At 48.9% G+C, this 13,709-nt stretch overlaps 2 protein-coding genes across 4 annotated transcripts in view; one reads left to right on the top strand and one right to left on the bottom strand.

The window, feature by feature from the left end:
- Window positions 1-13,709, bottom strand: part of LOC117895872 (neuroglian) — a 34,362-nt gene that overhangs the window by 17,733 nt on the left and 2,920 nt on the right. For all 3 annotated transcript variants that reach the window (XM_034803897.1, XM_034803946.1, XM_034804035.1), the window contains exons 2-3: window positions 1,269-1,539; window positions 521-650 (exon numbers count right to left, since the gene is read on the bottom strand). In XM_034803897.1, the coding sequence (XP_034659788.1) occupies window positions 521-650; window positions 1,269-1,338 (200 nt within the window). In that variant the 5' untranslated portion in view covers window positions 1,339-1,539. The remainder of the gene's footprint in view (window positions 1-520; window positions 651-1,268; window positions 1,540-13,709) is intronic.
- LOC117896354 (actin cytoskeleton-regulatory complex protein PAN1) lies at window positions 2,395-6,724 on the top strand. Its single transcript, XM_034804670.1, has 4 exons — window positions 2,395-2,859; window positions 3,057-6,356; window positions 6,417-6,549; window positions 6,625-6,724. Exons 1-3 carry the CDS (start codon window positions 2,640-2,642, stop codon window positions 6,473-6,475), a joined length of 3,579 nt encoding a protein of 1,192 aa, XP_034660561.1. The 5' UTR covers window positions 2,395-2,639; the 3' UTR covers window positions 6,476-6,549; window positions 6,625-6,724.

Genomic DNA, 13,709 nt, shown 5'->3' on the forward strand with positions numbered 1-13,709 from the left:
TACATAGCTTCCTTTCCTTTCCAGCACAAAAAGTTTAACAAAAAGATATACAAATATATGTAAATATGTATGCCTACATCTTTGGTTAGTTTTGTCACAAAAATAGCTCAAGAAAACGGCAGACAAATTTGATATTCGTTGCATTTTGGACCTGACTATACCCTGTACAGAATTGTATGGCTTACTTTACAGATTTATGTTCTTTCAAAAGAGAACAATATCCTATATGGGGCAGACTGTAGGAAATGTTGCTCCCTCGGCTCTATAACAAATTCGAAATAGTTTGTGACGACGAAAATATTTCGTAAGAAACAAGGCCAAAAAATAAACAAACAAAATAGTTTTTTATTCAGTTCTCGAAAGGGGGAATATTTCGGTCAGGAGACGGAGACTGCTTAAGTTTGATTTACGTGAATCGGCGGATGTAGGCCATAAATGTACCAATAAATGTGTACCGAAAATATATGAACTGTCTCCATGGAAATAGACTTGAGAATCTTTTTATATATTCTTTACTTACTCTGGTTCGGGCTGTCCATCGGCCTCGCACTCGATAATAAATGGATTGTCGCTCTCCTTATTTTGCTGCGCCACCTTGAAGAGGAGCTCGCCGGGTGCCGGCTGCTTGATGATCCGTGGCGGGGAGTTGGCTGTGGGGGAGAGCGCGAGTAGGAGAGATTGATGAGCACTGGGATCTTGCCACTAATTGGTCACATCAATTTTAAATTAGGTTCGATATTATTTTTAGACCTTGAGAACTATTGAATTTCCCCCTTAATTTTGAATGCTAGCCACAACTTCGGGCGACAGACAGACAGACAGACAGACAGGGACTGGGGATGCAATTCGGACTCCCGATTTGATCTACTCTCCCCGTATTTAGGGGCAATTTTTCACTGTCCATTAGGTAAATCTGAAGTGATCGACAGGCCATCAGTTTCGTTTGGATTATTTTCCTCAGGGGGAAAAGCTCAGGGAATTCCGAATATATTTTTGTGTTCTGCTGCCGGGAGATATGTTCGTGGAAATGTTCGCGTTGTTGTCCGCTTGGAGGAAAACTTTTGTCTGATTATGGCTGAGGCCTACTTTCGATCTACTTTTCTTACATTTAAAATAGGTGTCGGAAAAAGGCAGCAGGAACAAATGGAACAGTGTAAAATCTCGTGGCAATTCGCAGACGGGATATAATTATACTTTCAACTGTCAATATTCATGTTCAAGAGGCAAGAAGAGTCATTCCTAGATGAGGTTTTTCTAAGTGTACTTACTTCTTGCCGTTGCACTGCCCAAAATGGCAGCTAGCAATATCGCGGCCAGCATCGTTGACTGCCGCCGCATTTTCGAGCTGCTCTCTCTCTCACTCTCTTTCTCGCTATGTGTCTTCGCGTGCGTGTGCCTTTAGTTGTATTTGTGGCTGAAATTGCGGGTGTCTGGAATGTTACCCCTCTCCTTCACCGTCTGCTCTTGGATCTTGCACAATTTTCACACTAATGAAAATAGCATCCAAGTCGAGCTTTTTCTCTTTTTCTCTTTGTTGCACTGCAAATAAAATTATTATAATGTTGGTAATGTTGTCTAGAAGTTTACACTTTTTCAATGCGAAACGAAACGAAACGAAACGAGACGACGCGTACGAGCGAGAGAGTAAGTTGGGTGCGGGTGCGGTGCAGGTAATAAAAGTTTAGCACGTCTGCGTGTCTGAAAAGAGAGAACAGAGAGAGAGAGGGAGATGAGTAATTTGTAATGAGTAATGCAATTATCCAATATGATTCTAACGAGGAAAGTGTTCACTTAATGCTCAACAGATGTGCGGTTATGTCTGTTTTCGTGTGTCTTTTGCGTGTGTCTTTTGTGCATGGAATGGAGTGGCATAAGAAGAGAGCGTGAGCGAGAGAGAGAGAGAGAGAAGCGCTAGCTTTGTCCTCGAATTCGATATCGAAAAGCGGCACTGGCCAAAATCGAATTATTGATCGTTTACTTATTACTTTTCAACGATATTTGCCAACAACGACGAAGGAATTGACCGAGAGAACTGCGAGAAATGGAAAACACGAATATGCACCACAGAGATAACCCCTGATAGAATCAAATGCACCTGCAAATAGTCGATGCAGAATGATTGCCAGAGGCGGGTGGGGCGGCATCGTCATAGACCTGGTTACCCATAGGCCGTAATGTTGGCCGTCAACGAAAAACAAAACAACGAGAAAATGGAAAATAGAAAATGGAAATGGTGCCAGAGGCCAGGCCAGTTAGCGGGAATACGAAACCGACCTGGAGAAGGGTTTTAGCTTTGGTTTTGGCTCGGGTTCTGTGTTCTCTCCGTCTCCGTCTGTGTCTGTGGCGTTAATTCAATTAGCGATTTCCCATGGAAATGGAACTGCAACCCGGTCGGTGTGTTGTGGCGCGTGTGGCGCATGTGGCGTGTGTGGGGCCAAAGCCAATGCTGACCGCCGGAGCTTCAAACTGGCTAAAATGCTGAACTGCAACGGACGTTCCCAGTTGTCGTCGTCGTCGCCGTCGTTCTTGATTTCGGTTTCCGTTTCGTTTTCGGTTTCGCCTTCGGTTTCATTTTTGTTATTGTTTTTTTTGGTGACTTCGGAGTTATCGTTGGACTCAGAGTTGCAGTCGATGGTGCCATGAGCCACCAACAGTTCCATCACTATCATCATCAGCACCAGCGCCAGCATCTGCAACTGCAGCAAGTGCAATCGGAATCGCAGCTGGAAAGGAGCTTGGAGTCCGAACGGAATCAGCAAAATCAACGCAGCGCCAACTCGAACACGGAACGCGTCAGCGGACTTGGCTCCATGGACTTTCGTAATCTTTGCCAGCGTCTCGACGTGAATGGTCTGAGAGGTGAGTGCGGTGGGACTTATCCTTTGTCCAACTAGATTTTAGAGTAGTTATTCTGCCCCTTCTGGGTTTGGAATGGAGTGGAGCAGCATCCTTTCCTTGGTGCACTCACAGGCTCCGATTAATTCCGTCACTCATTGTTTTCCAACAAAAAGTGAACGAAAATGTATTTTATTATTATTATTTGTTCTCCGGCACAGCCAAGCTGCCATCGTTGCCATCGCTGCCGCCCCTGAAGCTGCCGAAATCGCTGCCCAAGCTGCGGGGACGCAAGATATTCCGCAGTTCCAGGCGAAACAACAACAGCAAGGATGCGGCAGGGGCAGCAGCCACAGCCAAGGGAGACGACGTAGGCGGTAGATGCTCGCTGACATTGCCACAACAGTCGCAGCAGTTCATCAATCGCACGCCCCAGCGGATCTCCACCATCAGTTCGTTGATGTACGAGGAGGAGCAGGAGATGGGCACGGGCACGGGCATGGGCATGGGCATGGCCAGGGGACAGCCGAGCACGTACCGAAGTGCAGGCAGTCTGGACGATGACTACTATGCGCCGGAGAGCGGCCATGGGGAGCGGCACTCGCGACCCATTAGTCCCGTTAAGATTCCCTCACCCCCAGCACCAGCCGCAGCCCCAGCAGCGGGAGGGCCGACGCTGACACAGCGCCTGCAGCGGGGCTACAAGAGCCTCAGCGAGCTGCGGCTGAAGCATCTGTTTGCCAAGCAGACGACCCTGCGGCGGGACAACATCGAGGTGGATCGCTACGTGGAGCAGTACGAGGCGGAGCTGCGCTCGGAGCAGCGGGCACAGGCGCGCAGGGATCGGGAGATAGCCGACAACTACGATATTCGATTCAAGACGCTCGCCAGATCCCGACAGAACACGCCCGACAGCGACAAGCAGCCCCCGAAGCCACGCAGCGTCGCCGAACAGAGCGGGGACGAGAGCGGCATGGAGGAGACGCCGCCGCCGCTGCCCACGAGGAGCAGGAAGAAGCCGGGCATTGCGGCCACGCGCTTTGCCAAGGTGCGACAGCCGCCGCTGCAAATGGACGAGGAGGAGGAGGAGACGGAGGCGGAGAGGCAGAAGCGTGTGGAGGAGAAGGAGGCACCGCCGCGCCGCAGCAGCTGCAAACAGCTGCTCCAGAAGCTGCCCAGCTTCCCCAACAGCCTGCCCAGTCTCCAGCGGCGCAGCAGGGGCAACGAGGAGAGGGCACAGAGGGGCGAGGAGACGCCCACACAGAAGTCAGCTATCCGACAAAATATCAAGAGGCTGCGCAAGTCCATCAAGCGGCCAGCGAAGCTCAAGCAGAAGCAGCCACAAAAGCCAGCCGACGATTCGGATGAAGATCAGGGGCAGGGGCAGGGGCAGCTGCAGGAGCAGCAGCAGGAAGAGAAGAAGGAGCCACCAGTGGCCAAATCCACTGGCAATCTGAGAGCGCGTCTCAGTCGCTTTGCCTCCACGGAACAGCTGCAGGAGCGCTGGCGGAAGAGCTTCAAGACGGCAGCACAGGACTCGCAGGAGAGCCCCAAGCAGGCAGGGGCAGGGGCAGGGGCAGGAGCAGCTGCTGGTGCGGCGACCGGCATGGCCATTGGTGTCCATCTGGAGCGAACCCTCACGAAGCTTAACGAGAAGATGCATCAGCTGAAGTTTTTTCAGCGCCAGGGCGCCGCTGCCTCCACCTCCACCTCCTCCTGCTCCGCGGAGGCACAGCCCAAGCCTAATACTGTCGGCCATGAGCCCGTCTATATTGACGATGATGAGGAGCTGGCCGCCACCTATCATCACAGCGATAGCGACGAGGATGAGGACGACGACGAGGAGGAGCGTGGCAGCCAGGACAGCGGACAGGATGTCCGCGCTGAGGAGGCATTTGGGCAGCAGGAGGAGGAGGATGATGCGGAGGAGGAGGAGGAGACGCAGATGGAGCATCCCCTATCAGGAGCTTCGTCCGCCCACGCTGCTCGACAAATGGCGACGCTGGCTGAGCTACAGGCGGCGACGGCGTCGGCAGCATTGGCCGAGGAATCCTGCCCACGGGGCGGACGCTCCTTCACGGCCTGGAGCAGCGAGTCGCTGGAGGAGATCCCCGACGAGGACTATCCCCGCGTGCTCATCCACCAGCAGCACACGGACGACTCCTGCGAATCCACGCTGATCATTGCCGTCTCCACGAAGCCATCATCGCCGGCACCGCCCACCCCTGGCCAGTGGCTGCCCAACGCCGAGATTATCTCCAGCTTCAAGGAGCAGCAGCAGCAGCAGCAGCAGCAGCCGAAAGAGGCGGAATCGTGGCCAGGTCCCCGCTCGCTTTACAAGCCAAAGAGCATCGACATCTTCGAGGGTGCCTCGGGCGCTGCCTTTGCCGACTTTGATGAGGCGCTGCGCAATGCCCCCATCCTGAGGATCAGTGCCGGGAGCAGCTGCGACACGAGCGGCGATGAGGAGGCGGACGACAGCAGCTCCAGGGTGACCAGGATACGAATGCAAACGGATCCGCCGCCACAGATTGGCAACAGCAGAGAGAGCCTGATGGCACAGGAGCTAGAGGAGGAGGAGGAGGAGGAGGAGGATGAGGAGGAGGAAGACTCTGCCAAGGAGGATTCGGATGAGTGCGCTTTGGAGCGACCGCCTTCAGCCTCGCCACCGCCTCCGCCGCTGCCACAGCGACATCCGCTGCAGCGAAAGACTTCGCCACCAACGCAGGCGGCGCCCATCTACGATGCAGTGCCTCCGCCGCTGCCCACCAGCAAGCCCCCACCCCTGAGCATGACTCCTGCTGCGGCTGCGGCTGCTGCCACTCCCCCACCAGCGGCTGCTGTGCTGCCGCAGAGAAGCAGCGCCTCCATGTCGCGACCAGCCAAGCCGCTGGTCAAGACCAGCTCCCTGCGGCTCACCTACAACGAGCAGGTGCACCCCGGCGACATTGGCAAGGTGAACAAGCTGATCTCTCGCTTCGAGGGCGGCCGACGGCCACGCCTCTGTCCGCGGCGTCTGCACAGCGAGGAGTACGAGCTGCATGCCACATCGTCCAGCTTCAGCGGCGAGGAGGAGGAGCAGGAGGAGGAGGAGGAGGAGCAGGATGATGATGATGCCGAGGAGGACGAGGCAGCATCTCCCATTACTCCCACCAATCGACCAGTTGTCGTCATACCAGAGATCGTTACCACACAGCCCAGCATAAACAACAACAACAACAGCAACAATGGGAGGAGGAAGGCAGAGTCCTTGTCCCTGTCGCTGGACCAATCGCTCGATCGTCAGAACTCCAACTGCAGCCGTTCCGAATACGGATCGCCACTGTCGTATCCGTATGCCAGCCAGCGGCGCAGCTCGACGCCCACTGGTGCACCGCTTGCTCCACCCTCCTCCAGCCAGCTGTCGACGCCGCATCAACAGATGCTGCAACAGCAGCAGCAGCAGCGCCAACAGGCACGACGCAGCCGACGATCCATGACCCGCGACGACGAGAACTTCTACAGCTTCGACAGCGACGAAGGTGAGGGGCAGCAACCGCAACGGCACCGATCTGATTCCCTCCTCTTTGATCTATTTGCAGAGAACAGCTACTACTCCATCAGCCCATCGGGCAGCAGTCGCTACGTGGTGGAGATATGAGCAGCAAAGCTGAGCGTAAATATAATATTTGCAGAGGGAAATCACTTCTGAGGATCTCTTTCCGTCGAAAGCAAGTAAGGAAAAGCCTCCTTTCAATTCTGTTTAATTCTTCACCAAAACAGTTGGAACTTTCCTCTTTTATTTGGCAGCCTGCAGGAGCGTGCAACTAATGGAACTGCAATCCCAAGGCCCCAACGCATGGTATTACGATTATGTTTGCATAGAAACCAACTTCAACTTCAACCAATCATTAGTCCAATTCAAGTTTAATTATTGCTATTTTTTGTTGTTTAATTGTTAAGTTATATTCAAGCGTGTTAATTAATTGTAACATCCACACAGTTGACAGTGAAAAAGGCAATTAAATTCATTGATTCACTTTTAACGAATAGCAAATAGATTTTATTTCTTTCGATGTTATTAACAGCCTAAGACTCACAAAACAAATATGTTTCCTCCTCACATTTCAATCAGACGATCTCTTTTTTTGTTGTATTTTCTTTGTATACATTTTTAAGAGTTTAATTAGATAATAGGACAGAGATGAAGTACAGCAACTTCTACAATATCAGAGCATCAATTATTAAAGTTGTTTCGTTTCTACAAGAACTGTACCAAGAATGAAACTTAACAGGAAACCGATCAAAGAATGCAAACAAAATTCTTAATAAATTGCAGTCGCAGCCACGACAGCGTCCATCTGCTGCAAGGGGGGTAGGGTAGGGTAGGGCAGGGTAGGGTAGGGGGTAGGTTGCATCCTATGCGAGGGACAACTGCTGGAGGGGTTGGCAAAGTCCTGTCCCAAGTTGATTAATGCACCCGGGCATGGGAGGACACAGCTGACACTTCCAGCAGCACCACCACCAAGCATGCACCAGCGGACCATCAGGCACCACACCACCGTAATGCTCTCGCGGTGGTGGAAATGCAATGCTCCCCAGAGCTCATTCCTCCACCCGTGACTCCGACTCCGTCTCCGACTCCGTCTCCTATCGCAGCGAATCGCCGACTGAGCGCATTTTAATTCATAATTTATGCTAATTAATTAATTTGGTAAAGCGAAAATGTAGATACGTTTTTATGCTCAGAGAGGGGTGGAACAAAAAACGAGTTTACATATTTACATGGGAGATGGAGATACATAAATACATATACTTATTTACATACATACATATGTACTTATGTATGTAACATATGGTATACGAAAATTCAATAATCATAGCAAGACAGAGTATCCATTTTATCGATCATTTGATGCCCTTAATGCCAACTAACTATAATTAAATATATTTAAGAACTTTCTATCTACAGATGTATAAATCATCTACATTTTGTATGTAGTTGACTAAATGAACGAGCTGTAAAGAGGTTTACAATTCTCAATGAGGCACTTCCGACCCAAACGAGATTAGCTTTTGCTTGATTGCTGCTTGAACTTGAAATTACGGAATTACTAAACCCCTTGGTGCATAATCGTGCTCTCAGTACATATAAGAAGGAGTTATCGATGGCATTATGAATCTTTATTTTTAGCTGCAGCTACAAATCAATCGATGCTGTGATTCATTCTGTGCATCTGCAAAGGGAACAAAATGCTTTGAACTCCAAGCAAGTGGCAACCGAAACTTTGTTGCGTTTTGGCTACGGTTTGATGCGACACTTGGATTTCGATTGGCTCTTGGCCTTGACCGTGCCCTTGGCCCTTTGGTTTGACTGCAATGCAGTGGTCCTTAGTTTCCATTGCTCTCCCTCCCCTGCCCCAACCTGTACGGCAACATACTTTTTCTTCCATGAATGTCGTTCGACGGCTGCTGCTGTTTTTGCGGCGCCTTTTTGCGGTTGACTCATTAGAGATTCTCTTGATGGTCCTTTTCCCTGCCCTTACCCAACAGCATCCCCCTTCCACTTCTGCTGCTTCTCTTTCTGATTCTCGTTCCCAGTGTACTCCAAGTGTCGGTGGGTGAACGGTAAACGGTACGAGGATGTGGGGTGTGGGGTGTTGAGTGATTGAGTCACTTCTCCCTCTCTCTCTCTCTTTCGGTGTGTGTGTGTGGCCCTTTAATCAGTGAATATTAATTAGCACCCTCACCTCCCCAGCCGCCACCACTTTATCGCTTTGAGCTTTAATTAAAGTTCTCTTGCATCTGGCAATGGCACACTCATTTACCGTTTTAAAGACACTTCTCCCTCTCGCTCTCGCACTCTCTTTCGGTCTGCCTGCCTGTGTTGTGAGCTGGCGATCTACCCTATGCAGCAGCTCTCCCTCCCTCCCACCTAATCAGCCCACATCGCAGCGCATTAAAATCAAATAAATTTCCCAAATTAAGAAACACAGCAGCAGGGAACGGAACGAATCGGAACGACGTCCAAGACCAGCATTTCTCATTCGAGCTGAGAATTGCAATTAATGTTGACTTTTGGTTGCAATTAAAACTACACACACACGTACATATGTAACTATGTATGTATGTAAACTCTACATATACATACATAGAGATATGCACATACATTGTATATGATTTTATTACTGGAAAATGCTTCATTACCCGCGGCGGTGGTGGTGGAAGCCAAAGCAAATACTCGTAAGTGCCACAAATGGAAGGATGCTTAGGTAGCAAATAAATAGTTAACGTCCATGAATCATGATGATATTCAATTCCTCCCTCCCTCCGTTCCTGTGCCAGCCTCAGCGCCAACCCTCGGCAGCAGCAGCAGAAACAGCAGATGCAGCGGCACCCGTTATTTGACACGCGACTGGGACACAGATCCAATATACATATCGTATGCCACATGATGTGGCCAGAGGGGGCAAGAGGGACACACACACGCATTAAGCACACCCAAACCCAAACCCAATCCCTCCTGCATCGCCATGGCAGAGGGTGCGCGTGCTTAAACCTATGAATGTATGTACATTGTACATCCAGGAGTCTGATTCGATTCAAAATCCACCCCATTCAATGGGAACCTTTTGTTCCTTTTGTTTTCGCTGGCCAGCGGACAGTCAATGGATTAGCTGGCTGAATGATTGACTGACTGACTGACTGAATTCTGATTCGAGTGAGCAACAGTGGTAAAAGGAACAATGGGAAGCACCCGTTATAGTGAAAGCTCTCGGAGGAGGGAGCTCAAGCTTTCCAGCCTGGATCTTTTTAAGCCGATAAAATGATTGCAATCCGTTTTAGCGCTACTTCACTCTGTCATAGATGTTTAACCCACTGACAACCTAAAAAGAAACACTTTTCGGAAACAATTTCAGTCAAACGTTTCCCACTTCCACCAACAGCAAGCGAGGAAGCGAGCGAGCGGTAGAGAGAAAGTCTAAGGAAGTGACCAAAGCGGACGCAAAGCTTTTCGCTGCGAGCGAGCGAGGGAGAGAGAGGCAATAAGATACAGAGAATAGTGGTAAAAAGAGCGCGAGGAGAGGGGGCAGGAGCGGGCTGGCGGTTGGGAGTTTCTGTCGGGTTTCCGGACCACATGCGAGAAGTTCAATGCTCCTCTTTTTGCGGCGGCAACGTTGCTCTGCTCTGCTCCCTGCAATATAATGCAATTTATGGAATGGCGCCGCAAATGGCAAAAACTCTGACACTCTGCCTGCCTGCCACACAGCTGGCGACCAAGACCAACGACTAACGGGACTAGTAGCCAAAGAAGAGTGAAGAAGTGCCGCAGAAAGCGAGTGAGAGAGGGAATATTGTGCAATATTCCTTTTCCTTCCACAAGGTATTCCAATTCCAATTCCATTCCACAGGGGATTTATGTGCATAAATCAAATTAAATCCCAGCTGAGCGAGCGACTGGCCAAGAGTTGTCAATTATTTAATTGGATACTGGATGCATAATGGATAAATGTGGAAACATTCACATAGTTCGATGGAAATCAAATGAATTTCTTATTCAACATCATAATCGAATGCTGATTAAACAGTTAATTGATTGATGTAAAGTACGATCATTGCATGTATTATGTCATCCATCACTTCCTCTCTTCCCTGCCTGTCGTAAGTTCTTCTCGCACTCCCATGCAGGACAGCGGGCAGCAGACAGTGGGAGAGCAACAAACGAGCGCGGGAGATTGGCACACACACACACACGTATCGGTTTGTTGTGGCTGTGTCATGTGTATGTACGAATTACCTACTCGTAATTGTTAGCGGACACACCCATTGAGACAATAATTGGCAAGTATTGGCATATGCCCATGCCCCCCATCCCCATCCCCATCCCCACCACACACAAGTCTGAGTGCGACTCTCTTTCATTGTTTATTCTCCATTCTGTTTATTCTCTGCATTATCCATTAAACGCACGAGAAGCCGAGAGCTTTGAGGAATGGAAAGAGGTTCTTGTTGGAAATCAACTTATTTAATGTACATAAGTTCGACAATTCATATGTTATGAGGTGCATTTGGAAAACAGAAGAGGTGAGTGGGCACTCGTAAAGACTTTCACTGCAATCTCTACTGTAGCCACATGTCGGGGCTGTGCCTTTGCAACATAGTTGCATACATTTAACCCATATGACAAGAGAGCCTAAGTAACCCACAGAGTATACAGAGTGCCGGGCAGGGGGTGCAGAGGGCCGGCAGCGGAATGCAAATTGCAGAGACACCGCCACACACTCACACACAATCCTTTCCGTCTGCGCTGTCTGTGCGCACCTGTGTGCCACATGCCACATGGGGTTTCTGTTCTGTTCTGTTCTGCCCTACCCCCGCGGCGTGCTACCAAAAAACACTCAAAAGTGCAATGCACTCGAGAGTGGCGTCGCAGTCGGCGCTGACTCTGACGTTGACGAAGAAACGGTATCTAGGAGCACCCCTCCAACGACACCACCCCCAGCAAAAAAAACAGGGCAAAAATGCAAAAGCAACAAAACAAAACAAAAATCTAACCGCTAAAACCGCGAACCGGCATGGAGTCTTCCGCCAGCGAGCCCTGCCCTGCCCCACCGTTCCACAAAACGGACTGCAGGCAGGCCAGACAGAGATAGGGAATGTGTGTGGCATGGAATGGAGGCTGTTTAGCGTCGAGTCCATATGCAACTGGAGAGCCTTCATCAGTTCCTAACATCTAATGTCTTCGAACTAATGATCATTTCATTCGTACATATGTACATACATATGTGTTTATGTAAGTTTTACATATTACTATGTACGCCTGTATGTAACTGCGATGAATGGAAAATGTGGATTGGCTGTGTGGGTATTATGTGGGTATTATGGAATTGGGTCAGTCAGAAAGAGACTGGAAGTGATTGACAATTAATCAATTGTTAATTAACAAATAGATTGTCACTTTAGCGTATTGGATAATCAATCTTCTTACAAAGTAATTTCCTAAAGAAAGTTACTCAATAAATGTACGTATGTACATATGTACGTATGTAAGTACGACAGACAGCGAGTAAATTGTTCATAATTGATCACTTTTTCAGTCTTGGACCATTACACAAGCTTCGTTCTGCTTATCGAATCAGCAAGTCCTGCGCGCATTTTAGCACCATTGGAATATCAATGAACATCTTTCCTCTGCAACTTATCCGCTTAGATTCTACAATTAAATATTTACAAATTAGCTTCCATATTTTCTGCTTTGATTTCTGCTCGAGCAACCAAAAAGCAAACCAGAGCAGATCGCAAAGGAAGTGGCGGCCCCCAAAACAAACCGCAAAACAAACTTTGGCGGACGTGGAAATGTAAATATGTATAAATGTATGTACATATGTACATATGTATGCATCTTTGAGAATCGATTCGGGGAACCATTCAAAGTCTGCTCTGTGTACCTCGTGTTTTTTCTTTGATCGACATCGCAATTAATCAAACCAAATCCTTCAGTGAACAAAGTTTTCCATGTTTCAAAGAATATTTACAGTACTAATCTACGAATTAATTGCTTTCTTATGTGCAAAATAACTGCAGGCGGCACGACAAAATGAGAATGGCCTCCCTCTTGGAGAGTATTTCCACGAAACGAGACGCCACTGAGCCAACGAGCTGGCAAGCGGGCAACCCATTAGAGAACCAACCAAAAACCGAACACCGAAAACCCAACTGGAAACGATGCTTGATGATGACCTCATCATTTGCAGGCCGGCCCGAGGATTGTTTACTGTACGAAGCGAGTGCGAGTCGGCCGGCGGCCTGCTGCCATGCTTCCATGCTTTCAATGCTGTCATGCTGGTCGGTGGGGCCTTGGGCCTTGGGGCTGCTGCTATGTATTGCCGCCGCCGCCGCCGACAAACCAACAACGCGCACCACATAAATGTGTGGCTGTGCGGCGGGAGGGGGACTTATTGATTTTCTGCTGCTCAAAAAGGATTTCGGTGGGACATGCAACATCAGCCAAAAGGCAAATGACATCAGACAAGAGTGGAGAGTGGAGAGTGTAGAGTGGGTGAGTAGCGAGCGGAGAGCCGAACCACACAAAGGATTGTTATTGCTGTTCCGCTTTGGGAATTGGATTAAAAGTGGAACCAAGAAAAGAGCGAGCGAGGGCCAGAGCGAAAAGCGGAAGAGCAAGAAGAGAACGCCGTACGCGAACGCGAACGCCAGCGAGAAATGACGCAATCGCCAGCTGTTTGGCAAAGTCAACAGAACCAGTGCTGGAGAGTGTTGAAGTGTTGGCGGGTGTGGGGTCTGAGGTATCAGATGAAAGACACGGGGGCGGGGACAGGGCAGCATCTAAAAATGTGCCCCAGAACATGCGTACATACCAGCAACAAATCCACATGGCAAAAGCTCCGGAGAAAAGATACAGTCCGCGAGATATCAATATACAAAAAAAAATATCCACGCACGCACACCTACAGCATACATTTGTATATATTTATATATCATACATATATTTACTCAATTGGAATACACAAATTTGTTGTTTATTTTTAATCTTTGAGTTGCGTTTTTTTTTTATTTTTGAATATTTTTTGGGTGTTCCCATTTGAATTATAACAAATGCCAGGCAATTGCACAAAAATATCAACATAAATCTCATCAAATAAGAGAAAGGCGGGGGGCCCGAATGATAGGAGGGGAGGAACGGGGCGCAAAAGATATCGATGATATCATTTCGTTATGATCGGGGGGCATTGAAATTCAAAAGGACAAGAAATAAATATGATATGAATTTATGCTCAGAACTTTTTCCATAACTGATCGGAACTGATAAATTCGCCGAGCAATTGAATTGTTTTTTTCCGCGCGGTAAAGTTCGGTGCCATCAATCAAAAGTA

This window comes from Drosophila subobscura, chromosome A (genome assembly GCF_008121235.1).
Source record: "Drosophila subobscura isolate 14011-0131.10 chromosome A, UCBerk_Dsub_1.0, whole genome shotgun sequence".
Classification (NCBI taxonomy): domain Eukaryota; kingdom Metazoa; phylum Arthropoda; class Insecta; order Diptera; family Drosophilidae; genus Drosophila; species Drosophila subobscura.

What these genes read in the sequence shown, in the direction of transcription:
- LOC117896354 (XM_034804670.1), top strand. Translation starts at nt 2,640, where the DNA reads ATGAGCCACCAACAGTTCCATCACTATCATCATCAGCACCAGCGCCAG. An exon ending in CGACGTGAATGGTCTGAGAG is followed by an intron (nt 2,860 to 3,056) that starts GTGAGTGCGGTG and finishes TCTCCGGCACAG; the next exon opens with CCAAGCTGCCATCGTTGCCA. An exon ending in CAGCTTCGACAGCGACGAAG is followed by an intron (nt 6,357 to 6,416) that starts GTGAGGGGCAGC and finishes ATCTATTTGCAG; the next exon opens with AGAACAGCTACTACTCCATC.